Source organism: Chelonia mydas, chromosome 8, assembly GCF_015237465.2.
Source record: "Chelonia mydas isolate rCheMyd1 chromosome 8, rCheMyd1.pri.v2, whole genome shotgun sequence".
Taxonomy (NCBI): domain Eukaryota; kingdom Metazoa; phylum Chordata; order Testudines; family Cheloniidae; genus Chelonia; species Chelonia mydas.
In genome coordinates this window covers 48,716,050-48,729,948 of record NC_057854.1, presented here as the reverse complement: position 1 = coordinate 48,729,948, position 13,899 = coordinate 48,716,050, and the positions used below count along the sequence as shown (strand labels likewise).

Sequence of the window (13,899 nt, the reverse complement as noted above, 5' to 3'; positions counted from 1 at the left end):
AATGATGACCATTTAAACGTCACCATTGTAATTATTTCTGCGCTGATGAAGAGGATACAAAGAAAGAGAGGGACAATAAGGCCAGGTCTACACTACAGACCTATATCGATATAACTACGTCGCACAGAGGTGTGAAAAATCCACAGCCTTGAGCAGTACAGTTATACTGACTTAGCGCTGTCTACACAGGAGGTTTTGTCAGCAGGTCAGTTTCTCTCATTGACATAGCTACCACCTCTCGGGAAGGTGGATTAACTACACCGATGGGAGAAGCTCTCGTCAGCCATAGGAATGTCTTCACTTAAGTGCTACAACGGCGCAGTTGCACTAGTGCTGTATGTGAAGACAAGCCTCATACTGTGAAAATTCTTCACAGTCACCTGTGAGTGGCATCTTATTTTGGCATCATGAGCAGGCAGAGTTTAGGATAGTAAAACCACTTTTTTGTGCCCTTCCACCTCTTTATGAAGCCTGCCTAGGAGTCTGTGAACATGAATATACTGTACTCCCTCCTAGGCATTTGTTTTGGCTGGAAGACACCAGCTTTCTAAAGGTTACAATTAAATTATACAGAAGGATTTTAGTATGAAGAGACAGGGAGTTGGAATTAGAGGACCCAAGACAACAGAGTTTAAACCAGGGTTGATTAACTTTACCAGCAGTTTAACAGAGAGCATTTCATGATGCTCAACGCCTGTAGTGGTGGGACTGTACCTTTAAGAGTAGAGAATGTTCTGCATCTAGCATTGAGAGGTGAAGGAAGAGGAGACAGGTACTGCATGGACCTAGGAGAGAGGGGGATGAGTGAAGAGATTTCTCTCCTGTGAAGTGTTATCTGTTGTATTCAAAATAATATTTAGTACTTAATTATCTTCAAAGCACTTTGCCAGCATTAACTAAGTAACACACAAAACACCCTTCTGAGGTAGGTTGGTGACTATTATTCTCCCCATCTTGCAGATCAGAACACTGAGGCAGAGGAATTAAATGAGTTGTCCAAGGTCACCAAGAGAATCCTATTCAGAGAACTCAGGTGCTCGCAGCTATTCTGATGTTGATGCCATCTGACAACAAATCCCCTATTGGTACATATTCCTCATTCCAGTCCCCATTTTCCTTTCCAAGCAACTAGAGGGAGAGCCATTCCTCTTGTCACAGCAGAGCCCATGTCAGCAGGGGGAGCATTACACAGGGCACCTGGAGTTGGCACTAAAATGGACAACCTGTAGCCAAAGAGAATTATGGAGCAGCTCAGGAGTGAGCTACAAATAAACCTGAACTGAGGTTTAATAACCAGGGGCTTTAAAGTGACACTGTTAGGTTTCATTTAGATGGGAAATGTAGGTTTTTATAAAAAGAAGCTTATACAAAAACTTAAAACTAGGTGAAATTTTCCAGTGTTGTTTTTAAAATTCCAAAAGAAGCAGTGTTTGAAAACCAGATCTTTCCCCATAGTGTAGACACCCCAAAGACTGTGGCTTTGTGCTAGTGCATGAGGATCTGAAAGAGAAAGTGACTAGAGGCTGATTATTAATAAAAGTGAAGCGCAATGGCCTCTTTTCATCATCCAAGCTGGAAACCAGGAGAAGAAAAACACGGAGTAAAAATAGAAGCAAGTAAACTAGACTCTTAAAATTATCAACCCACGGGGTTATTTTCAACATAGATAAGGGTGCATTTTAACTGGATGCATTTTAACTTGACAAAATGATGCATTTTAACTTCACAATGCCCCCTTGAGGCCTGAGAAGTTACAGTAGTAGCTGGTAGCAATATCTAGTAGTGAAGGGCATTTGCAAATATGAGGGTCAGCAATTTGGGTTGTGGGAAGCCACAGCACGAGTTTAAAGCTTGCTTGTAAAGTTCATAATGATCAGGGAAAACAGGTCATCTGTGTGCATTGGATCAGTCAGGTCCTTGTCGAGTTCAGCCAATCAGGATAGCTGTAAATGTTAATATTCCCCATCAGTCTCCTCCCACTCTGTGACCGGTGACTTTTGTCAATAGCCTCCAAATGCTTAAAGCAGGCTGAACCCAGAGAGCTCTGAGCAGGGGCTGCAGCAGGCTGGGCATTTGTTACATAAGTATAGGAACAAGCTGTTCAAGTCCTTACATTTAGTTACAAAATACTGGAATTCCGTTGTCAGGAATTGACAGGCTCGGCCCTGCTTGGAGGCCATTTTAGGCCCTGGTCGTCTTCCTCTTCCCTGCCTGAGACCTTTTTTTCCTCCCCAGGATTGGTTCATTGCTGGATGATTGAGGACGGATCTTCATTTCAGTGTAAGGGATGGAGAACAAATGGCCTTTCCATGGTGCCCAGTTGACCCCCTGGAAAGAGAACAAGGAATTCCCTTTAGTAAGCATGTAAACCCTGTGTGGGGCACTGGGATACAATAATACATAACTCAGATATTGGGAGGGTTGTTATTTATTTGGATCTCTACCATAATAAGAAGAGGGAATCTCAGCCAGCCCTCTGGACACCCCTAACACAAGTTAATATACATACAGTTCGGCACGCACCAAGATTGAACCCCCTACACGCATAACACATTCAGAAACCTATGTAAATAGATGTATTTTGTGTCATGCCCTAACACCAACAGACCGGGACTATTTCAGACAGGTGTCTGAGGGAGAGCCCATTTCTGAGCTGAGGTTCCCCTTGTGAAGCGTATTATACTGCCAACGCCCCCCCCCCTTTTAAAATTAGGAAGTTCCAGTTCAAAAGTTCCTGCCCATTTGCAGCTGTAGCAGCATGGCATAAAGAGAGAGGTGGTTTCTCAGGGTGTGTTTGCACTGCAGCTGGGAGGTGTGATTCCCAGCCCCCAGGTAGACAAATTCATGCTAGCTCGCCTTGAGCTAGCAAGCTAAAAATAGCAGTGGGGGCGTTGCAGCACTTGTAGAAGCTGAGGCTGGCGGCCAAAGTTCAAGCCCGCCTGCCCCCACCTGGGTCCAATCTCAGGTGCCTAGTCCAAGCCACGGCCCATGTCGCAACACCCACTCCGCCTCAGTGTAGACATACCCGCAAGTAGCAAGGTCCCATGCCATCTGCGGCTTTATAGGTCAAAAGCACCACTTTGAATTCCATCAGCAGCCAGCGCAGAACATGGGGCAGCAGTGACACATGTTGCCACCACCTAACGAGGTGGGCCCCTGCCCTGAGCATCACGTATACAGCGCTTTTCATTTGCAGAGCTACAGCGAATGACAAAGGAAGGCAGGTAGCAGGATCTCCACTTTACGGATGGGTCAGCAGAGGCACAGAGAGATGAAGCAACTTGTCTGAGATAATGCCCCAGCCTTTTACCTCTAGAGACAAGGGTTCAAATCCTGGCTTAGATCACAAGAGAGGTTCCACTACTCCTGCTGTCCTTGCTCTCTGTATAAACACAGGATTCCAGTCTCTCATGGCTGTCAATCCAGCACCTTTCAGCACTACTAAATTCACTGTTCAGGACTGTGATCAGCTACCTAGTGGCAGCGTGTCTGCAGCTGTGTTTCAAAGGATGGAACTGGAAGCACTCAGTGTGCATGTGTGTCTGTCTCATAGACCCTATACCGATTACTATAAATGGATGCTCGTTTAGTTCAAGCAGTAGGCTCTGTGCTGTCTGGGCTGAATGCTGCGAGTTCCCTCTCTGCAGTCACTCTGAAGTCACAGGTGGCCATGGTGGGTACCCTAGTAATGACTGTGAGGTTCCTAGGCTGCCATGGATTGATTACAATACACCCTTTTTAAAGGGAAGAAGTATGCCTGATCTATAACTATTGGATGAGTCTGGACAGCCCTTCCTGACTCAGGCACCATCTGAGCTGTCCAGTGTCACCCATGTCCCTGAAGTTGGTGAGAAGAAGCACACATGTAGCAGAATCCTGGCACTCACCTCACTGTGCTTGTTTTCTCCATATTTGCCATTGAGGTTAGCTAAGTGGCAGTTCTTGTACCACCAGGCACCCTGGTGTGACCTCGCACAGTTGCTGAGAGCCACATCATTGTCCCTATCCCAGGTGGTGAATTTCCAGCCATTGTGGTAAGTCAGCGCATCCCCTAAAAGAAGGGAGAAGGAGATGTTAGGCACAGCAATCTGGGGGTGCCACTATCAAACTGCTAGGGGGGTGGAGGCTAGGAGGGTGCAGTTCCACAGACTTGGCAATTCCCAGAGGGTGGGGGTTCAAAGGGATGGAGGCGTAGGTGGTAAATGGGGCAGGTGAGAGGATTGGAAGCCAAAGGCAGAGGCGACATCATGGCAGGGAATACCTGGAGTACAGATGGCAAAGGCCATTATATCATCAGGATGGGAAGTAATGCTGGGTAAACTCCCAAGGAGTCTGAATTCCAGTTCAGTTCAGGATCAGGTTGCCATTCCTCCCCACACAACCCTCCTTCTTCTCACCACCCCCCAATGTTGTCTTCCTTGATTGGGAATGCCTAACAGCCCCTCCAATGCCTTCACAGGCTCATCTGCTGGAACCACTCCCTTCTCTGGATTCTTCAGCAGGTGGCCTGCTGGGCCTGCTCCCCCCAATCCAGTCTGAGGACAGTTCCATGGGCCTCCTCCTTCTTCTCTGCCTCTTTATCCAGTGGCTGGTGAGCCACACCTAGTCCCTCCCTTCTCAGGAGATGGCTTGGCGGGCCCGCTCCCGAGGTCTAGCCAGAAATACCAATGTATATTTCTCTCCTTAGAGAAGCACCAGGAAGCAACCTGGTTTATGGGACTTCTAATGCATCCCAGTCTATTCCAACCCACATGCTTATGGGGAAACAAGTGTCCCAGATTCCAGTGCCTGCTTCCATTATGTGAGACTGAAGCAGCAAGGATACAAAGCACTCCTTACCAGCAGTGCCTTGGTAATTCCCCACCGAGAGCCTGTACTTATCCTTGCTCGAAGCCACCTGGAAGAAGTCATAGACAGCATAGGCAGAGTCATTGGAGGTCTGCAGATCCACCCGGATCTCATATTGAATGGGAGTACTGCTAGTGAGATTGTGCAGCTTGTCAAGACCTGGGAGAAGAATCCAAAGTAATTATTCTATAGAGGGAAAACAGGTGTCAAAATTCATTCACTTTCTCTGTTCCAAGGTTTCTTCTTGCCACATTTGTGGTTAAATCAGTGGTTTGCTCCTTCTCATCCCACCTTCTCCCCCTACTTGATCCCGAAGTTACATCATATGGATAAGGATGAGTTTGCACTATCGCACGTGGCTTCATGGCAGCAGAGAATGACATCACAAACACAGGAGTCTGATTTCACTTCTAGATCAAGGAGAATAATCCAGACTCCGAAAGAACATTCACTATCTCTAAGCAAATCTAAAGACCCCAACCACAGTCACATCTACGTGCTAAATTTGCCAATCTAAGCACAGTCAGCTGAAACAGCCGGAAAGGAGATACAGAAAATGACTTGCCAAGTACAGTACTTTTTGTTCCTATTCTTCATGTTTCAGTGAATGCCATGTTCTCCTTTAAATCAGTGTGCTAATATCTTGTAACTCCTCTCCTGGTACAGGATCACAAAACTCCTGAACTGAACCGTTTCTGAGGTATGAAAAACATTGGTTCACTCTGAGTGAAAGCCAGATGAAGTTCAGTGGGCACTAGATTTGTTTCATTTGCCTATGCACTTCCAGGCAAGAGCAGAAGCAGCCAAGCCCAGGGCTGTTCCGATGGTATTTCCAACCTGACTGCAGACCTAAGAAGTTTGCATATTTCAGATAAGTATCAAAATGCCAGCCAGCCTCTATAAAGCCTGTCTTTAACTGTCCACCCTTCACCTGTCACATACAGATACAGTACCAAGCCAGAATTCCCCCAGGGGATCTCCAAAGCCTTCGACATAATTCCTCCAGCGCTTGTAGAAATCCAGCTGCCCTGTGTTCCGCCTCTGAAACACCTGCAAAACAAGCACTGCTGCATGAGTCATGAACAATTGGGTAAATTATCCTCATTTTCTGTGTGTGGAATATTCACTAGAGATTGCAATTTCCTCCCATTTGTCCATGATTCCGACCTGCCCACGAAGAGGGGGCGTTAATGAGTGTTCAGATTTCAAGCTGTTGGAAAAATGGGATTGGCCCAGGTGATTTCACATGCTTTTTTTTAATGTTCTCTGATTGGATAAGCACACAAGCTCTTCCAATGCATACACTTGTGACTGGAAATTTAAAATTTGCTTTCCACAAATATTTGCCCTAGTATAACTCAAATCACACTCATGTTTGTGGATAGTGAAGCTAAAAGGAACCACAGACCTCCCAAATGTGGTATAAACACCTAAATAAAGAGGAACTAGATATACAACAGGACCAACAAGAACTTTTTTTTGACGTGTGAATGAATATTCATGGAAAATTCTTTGCATTATTCATTCTTCATTAAAATAAAAACATAAAAAAAAAAAAGGAGAAAGGAACATAATCTTATTCTAGTGGAGAATGGGGTCCCAGAATCACACGGTTTTATGCTCCTGCCCTGTTGTACAATGCCCTTAGGTCATGGTTTCTATGCTGTGGCCAGCAATCTACTAGGAACTGGACTCAAGACTGCTCGTTCATTTCACATGAGCCACCATACAGTTATCAGGTGGTAAGAAAATTCAGTCACTAACACCATTGGCCTGACTGGAATAAGAGACCAACCAGTGAAATGCTTTGTATCTCAATGAACCTGACCCAGTCCCCAACCAACACCCCTGTGATTGGTGTTCACCTCACATCAGTCCCAAAAGGGTTAAGGAAGCTGAGAAAGGGCCCGATAGTGAGATAGGCCACATGAGGGGATTAGGCTGGGGTAGCAACTCCTGACTGGAAGATGGAGCTCAGCTGAGCAGGTTGGGGGCTGGGCTGGGCTAATACAAAGCCAGGAAGCTGGCAACAGAAATGGCTGCAGTCAGGAGGTCTGCATCCATCCTCTGTGTATTAGAGAGGGAAGGAGGGAGACCCTTGAAAGAGTGGGAACCTGGCCCTGAGGGAAGGACATACCTGGGAGAGAAAAGGGCAGAGAAGAAAGCCTGTTGGAGGCAGAGTAGGAAGCATCCCAGAGAGAAAGCAGCAAGGTTGAACACTTAGCAGACTTTGGCTGCGTGTTGCAGGGGCCCTTGACTGGAACCTGAAGTAGTGGGCAGTCCCAGGTTCCCCTACTTGCCACTGACACAGTGGCAGTGCCTGGACGGCAGGCCTAGTGAGACTCTATACCCCAGAAGGGAAAACCACATAATGATCTGGCCAGAGGGCTAAGTCATGAAGACAAAGCTGCAGCTCCTGGAGTGAGAGGCGGGCTGCAGAGTGAGGGAGAGAACAATGGAGAGAGAGACCACAAAAGGAGGAGTTGGACCTGGAAGACAGCTAATCCCCAGAACAGCCAGGAGGAGGCGCCACCTGCAGTGAGTAGATCATGCCATGACACCAAAACTGGCATCCCCATTGGCAGTCTCAGCAGAGGCCAAGGACTGAACAGGCATACAGGCAACTATCCCCTGGCCCCTAAAGAAGGTACTTCCCAGGCAAGAGTTGAGAAACTGATGTGGAGCTGTAGAGTAAAAGGAGGGGATAATTCCAGTGCTGCTGCCCATGTCACAGCTGTGCTGGCCATAAACAGAAGATTTCAGTCTCCAGGGATGTCAGAGCAGCATTAGAGTCACTTGATTTTTTTAAAAAGTAAACAGATGTGCAAAGACCCCAGCACCACTCACTATCCATCCGCCTCCATCGGTGGTCATGTCACAGAACACCTGCATGGGCCTGCCAGCATCACCATTCAGGTAGATAGTGTACATGCCACTGGTGGCATTCCCATTTTGCTGGGTCTGGCTGCAGTCAGCAGGATATGGGTAGAGGAAGGCAACTGTGGGAACAAGACAGGGAAAAACTCACATCAGCAAGTCTGAAAAGGAAGCTGGAGAGGCATTCCCAACTGAGTCTCCTAAAGAGGATGTGGTTTGAACAGGGGCACAGGAATGACAGCCTTAGGATTATGGGATCATATAGAGTCCTGCAGCATATGCACACCCACAGGCACCCATCAGCTGGAGCACAAACCCGGATGCCCTGGGTCCTGCCATGCTCTGGTAAAGACTGCCCTCCACCTAAGCTGCAAATTAGCTTTACCTGCTGTCTACCTGGCCCAGGAATGGGGTCAGTGGAAACTGCAGGAGGCAGCCTGGTCCTCGAGAGGGTCTCAGGAAAGCTGGATTTGTGTGGGGATAGATATGTAGGGAAGTCATAGATGTGTAGAGAAATACTGGTTCTAGATGGAGAGGGAGCTCACTAACCCCTCCCCACTTGCATCATTTGTCCACAATGGGCAATGCCTTTGTGACCTTCCCCTACAGGACAAACCCCTGCATCATATTGGCATGAAAGACACCTTAACAGGATGCCATTTTGATGCAAGTTTCCTGGACCCTGTTAGTTAATTTGGGCACCTCCTGAATGCCAAAAGCAGTGCTTGCAAGATACAAGTTGCCCCCATGCTACTGGGATGATGCAAGCAGATCCAGAGTTGGTGATCGCCTTCCCTACCTCCAATCAGCTTTTCACAATCAGTCTATCTACTATACTCAACTGGTAGGTTCTGCAAGCAACATCATCCAAATGGATCTGAATCTCCATATAAGCCATCCCGCTGTCACCTCATGTTCTTCCCCAATTGCATCTCCAACCCACCATGCAGCCTGGCCCAGGGCAACGGACTGGGAGTCAGGAGATCTGTGTTCTATTCCCAATTTACCGACTTACTGGATGACCTTTGATGAGTCATTTAATCTCTCTGGGCCTCTGTAAAGTGGAACCATCACCACTAACCCTTAACTGCGAAGTGCTACAGATGAGATGTGCTAAGTATTATTAGTGCCAAGCCCCTACCTGTCAAGAAGGTATTGGCTGCCTTTCTGCTCCGGCGATCTCCCTTAAAGGCCACCACGTAGACTGTGTACCTCACTCCTTGTCCCAGGCCTTCCAGTATGAACCTTTGCTCATTAGGACCCAGTTGCACTTCCTGCCAAAAAAAGAAAAGATAGACTAAAGATCTGCTCAGCTCCATAGTCTGCGTCATCTATTCCCGGCCATGCTGCTTCCATTCTTTGCATGCTTTTAGAGGTGAGCATGGCACAGTCAGAAAAATGCTGGTAGCAGGGTTACCCTATAACTACAGGGCCATCTGCATATTAGTGGGTAGGTTGAGGATTCCCTGTCCCTGGAATGAGGATTTGGGGGAAAAAGTGAACTTGCACAGACCCTACAGACAACTGTATCCACAGGGAATAGGCTGTATGCACATTCGTGAATGAGATACCTCACGTTCAAGGTGCCCTCTGACATGTATAAACACACTGGAAAAGCAAAGTTAAAACCCATCCCTGCCCCCAGTGTCAAGGCCAGTTATGACGGAACTCTCCTATTGTGTGAAGGATCTGCCCAATCCACAATACCCAGCTGCAGTCACAGTGGTATGTGCCGTCCAGTAGGGCACCAGCTCCTCCCAACAAGTGTAATTAAGATGGAATATTCCACTCCCCGAGGTACCTTCTCACTTCAATTCTAAGGTTGTGCATGTGTTCTTGATAATGGGATCTGATTGGCTAAACCCAACATCCCATGTGCACTTTAAACTGGGGCAGTTTGTAACAAGCAGGAATTGAAGAGCTCACAGTACCTTGCTGGTGCCATCTGGAGCCTGGTAGGTCAGAGTGTAGCCACTGATCTGTGCAGCAGGCGGTGTCCAGGTAACTACACCACTGCTGTGTGTCACATCTGATACACGGAGGTTCTTGGGAGAGTCAATTTCTATTTCAAACAAAAAACAGAGAACAGAATCAAACACTCTGATTGTACAAGTACCTCTGAGAAGAAGCAACCCATAGAGTGAATCTTCAGCATAGGGCATGGAAGTATAGAGCTTTTAGTTCCCACTATTGTTAACTGGGACTCTGCAACTACAGAAACTATATTTCATGGTTAACAAGGAGGAATGCGTGAGGTACTTTAGCAGAGTGTTGGGGCCCAGAACTGAGATAGTAAAGACTGCTGCAGATCAGGCTTCAGATACACTGGCATGGGAGCTGAAATTGAAATAGAATGGGGATAGGTCAGATATGAGGTGGCACCCTGGACTGAAATAGCATAGGGTGCTACTGAGGGAAGACGGGATTGCATTGGCAGAGCTGTGAGGGCATCCAGAGTTGGAATAGCTGATGATCTAAATTTGGGTTCACTGGCAGAACTACATGGGAGAAGCTCACACAGCATTTGCCTGCACCCTGAGCCAACACCAAGCTCATCTTCAGCCGGTGTTACCTGTCTCACATGTTTATGATCACCAAAATACACCCCTCTTTCCTTAAAAACAAGCTAACCAGCCTGAAAGCAAATATGTATTTCTCACTTCTAAAGACTGAGGAGTTAAGGGTCAGTGTAAGGGACTGGGGCATAGGTGCTCTGGCCTAGCTATCATGGCTGGGCTGGTGGCCATCAGTCAGGGATGGCCATGAGGCAGCATCAGCAAGCAGGGATCAAAATAATCACTAGAGCCAAGATAGATAAGGAAGGGTCAGGGTCAGAGTCAGCCCAGTGTCAGAGACCTGAGATCAGAGGTAACTACCAGGCTGGAATCAGGTGGCAAGAGTCAGGCTGGGGCTGGAGGCCCGAGCTCAGAGATTGTTACAAGCCTGGAATCAGGAGGCCAAAGTAAGGCTCAAAGTCAGGCTGCGGTCAGCGACTGGAGATCAGAAAGCGAGGTGAGGTCTGGAGTCACAGCAGGCCAGAGATCTGTGTGGTTGCCCAGACAACTTCCTGGGGTACCCTCTAGGATAAAATAGTGAACATGGGCCAATCAGAAGTCCACAGCGTGCTATCACTCTGGATCCTTTGGGTGGTACTTCCTGCAGTGCCTAATCTCCACAGTGCCCCTTGAATGTGGCTCTGTATGGCCACCTCCTGGTGATGTGGGAACGGGTTCCACGAACCCAGATTCTAGTCTCATGGATCCTTACAGTCATGGTGCAGGGACATGAATTAAGGTGGTCCTTCTCTTTCTCCAGAAGTAAACACTGCAACACACTTGGGGTTCTCTTCCCCAAACCCGGGGGCTTTGCATTAACGATCTATAACCACATAACCCATCCATGGCAAAGTGGCTCCCTTTGCAGGCACCAGAAACATTTTATTTTAATATGTTTGCTTACCCTAACAATTCACAAGTACAAAATAACCCACATCTCTATGGTTCTGGTCTCTGGTATTTTGTGTGATTCAGACCGCCTCCACAAACAGCAAAGACTAAGCCATACATTCAAATATCTGTGTGGTTGTTTCCTGAGTGTGACAAGCAGGCTGGCTTTATTTTTAACCAATACTATTTCACTGTGATTATAAATAGCCTCTGATATTGTTTTATACTGGACATACAAGAATGAAGGGTACGAGGCATCCTTTGTGACCAGTGTGGTTTCTGACACTTGTTCCCTAGAATGATCCCCTCCTAGCTCCTGAGCAGAATTTTTCAATAACAGAAGCGGAGGCAGCCACTGAAGAATCCGTCCCAGTTTTCACACAATGCTTGGTGCATTCTGGGATAGGGTTCTTTGGAAACCTGTCTTAATTTCACAAAGACCTCCATCCATATGGTCCCTCCCTGTTTCAATCTGAGGGTGTCGGGTGGGCAGTGCTGGTATTCAGGAAAAAGCACCAACTATTGACCTGGGAGCCTATGCACCCACCCACCCACCCACGTATGGCAGAATTATTGACACAGGAGCCTATGCACGTGCGCATACACACACACCCACACACGTATGGCAGAGCGTCATGGAGCTCACAGAAATACTCAGCTCAATTCCCTGCTCCACAACAGGCTTCCTGTGTGACCTGGGGCAAGTCACTTACTCTCTGTGCCTCGGTTCCCCATCTGTCAATGGGGCTGCCCTCCCGCACAGGGTGTTGTGAGGATAGATAAATCCATTAAAGACTGTGAAGCACTCAGATACCACAAAAAGAAAAGGAGTACTTGTGGCACCATAGAGACTAACAAATTTATTTGAGCATAAGCTTTCGTGAGCTGTAGCTCACTTCACTGTAGCTCATGAAAGCTTATGCTCAAATAAATTTGTTAGTCTCTAAGGTGCCACAAGTACTCCTTTTCTTTTTGTGAATACAGACTAACACGGCTGCTACTCTGAAACCTGTCAGATACTACAGTAATGGGGGCCATATAAGTACCTAAGTTAGACAGATGGAAAGAGTGGAGCAGCAGTGGCTTGAACACAGGGTTGGGAGGCAGGAGAACCTTATTTCTCTTATGTTTAGAGAGTTTTTGTTTCATAAAATAGAAACAGAGAGAAGATATCTACACAGACAAAGATCCCTTATCAGGTGAGAGAGGCAGGAACTGGTACATCAAAGCGCACATAAGGAGCTATTAACTGTGAATGAAACACCATATATTCAATGAGCTGTTATTCCCATCAATTAAAATAACTATTTACTGAACTCCCGAGGTTAAGAAAAAAATCAATTTTTATTATGTATGGAAGCAGAAATCCTCTCAGGTTAGTACTGTGGAAGCTTGGACAGCAGAGGGAGATATAGGGTATTGGAATCCATTGTCCTACTCCAGTGATACTGTTGTCAGCATTACCTGTGCTCTCCCAATCAATTCACAGTGCTACTGTTAAGGGTCTGAGCTGCAGGGGGCTGTTACAACTTGGACACCAAAAACAAACTGCCTCTTGGCCTAAAAACTTCCCATACAAGGTCTCTGCTACAAGGTTATTATTTTAATCATTGGGAATACGTAGCTGTTGTCTTGGGTAAGATTTGAAAGGTATTAGCAGAGCAGGTCGAGAATTTTCTGGCATTGAAAAATACCATTTTGTTGAAATCAACATGTTTTGTGAGAATGTATCAATTTTGACAACAGTTTATTTAGGAAAAAATTCAAAATGTTTTGATTTTTCATTTTTAATTTTTTTAAACAAATGTGCAGCACTGGGGGAAAGCCGACAGTTGTGGTGCAGCACGTGGTTCAGACAGAGACATCCCTTCGGAGAGGATCTATTAATGTAGATTCGCTATGTCCTAGTAAGGAGAAGAGGATGGAAGATGATAAAATACAGGAAGGATCGATGAGAAACAGTCAAATGAAAAAAGGCCCCATTCAATTACATCATGTAATGACAGAAAACTAAAAAGTGACAAGTTTTTAAAGTGCTTATATACCAATGCCAGGAGTCTACAGATGGGTGAACTAGAGTGCCTCGTATTAAATGAGGATACTGATATAACAGGCACCACAGAAACTTGGTGGAATGAGGATAATCAATGGGACACAGTAATACCAGGGTACGAAATATATAGGAAGGACAGAACAGGTCATGCTCGTGGGGGAGTGGCACTATATGTGAAAGAAAGTGTAAAATCAAATGAAGTAAAAATCTAAAATGAACCAAACTGTACCACAGAATCTCTATGGATACTAATTTCATGCTCTAATAATAAGAATCTAGCAGTAGGGATATATTACCAACCATCTGACCAGGATGGCAATGGTTACTGTGAAATGCTCATGGAGATTAGAGAGGCTATTAAAATAAAAAACTCAGTTATAATGGGGAATTTCAACTATCCCCATATTGACTGGGTATACCTCAGGACGGGATGTAGAGATAAAGTTTCTTGACACCTTAAATGACTGCTTCTTGGAGCAGCTAGTGCTGGAACCCACAAGAGAAGAGGCAATTCTTGATTTAGTCCTAAGTGGAGCACAAGATCTGGTCCAAGAGGTGAATATAGCTGGACCACTTGGTAATAGTGACCATAATATAATTAAATTTAACATCCCTTTGGTGGGGAAAACACCACAGCAGTCCAACACTGTAGCATTTAATTTCAGAAAGGGGAAC

At 46.2% G+C, this 13,899-nt stretch overlaps 1 protein-coding gene across 1 annotated transcript in view; it reads right to left on the bottom strand.

The window, feature by feature from the left end:
• Positions 1–383: 383 nt before the first annotated feature.
• The window catches only part of TNN (tenascin N), a 49,828-nt gene continuing 36,312 nt past the window's right edge, over positions 384–13,899 (bottom strand). The window contains exons 13-19 of the mRNA XM_007061231.3: positions 9,657–9,787; positions 8,867–8,999; positions 7,696–7,847; positions 5,802–5,898; positions 4,840–5,007; positions 3,888–4,051; positions 384–2,328 (exon numbers count right to left, since the gene is read on the bottom strand). Coding sequence (XP_007061293.3) covers positions 2,182–2,328; positions 3,888–4,051; positions 4,840–5,007; positions 5,802–5,898; positions 7,696–7,847; positions 8,867–8,999; positions 9,657–9,787 — 992 coding nt within the window. The 3' untranslated portion in view covers positions 384–2,181. The remainder of the gene's footprint in view (positions 2,329–3,887; positions 4,052–4,839; positions 5,008–5,801; positions 5,899–7,695; positions 7,848–8,866; positions 9,000–9,656; positions 9,788–13,899) is intronic.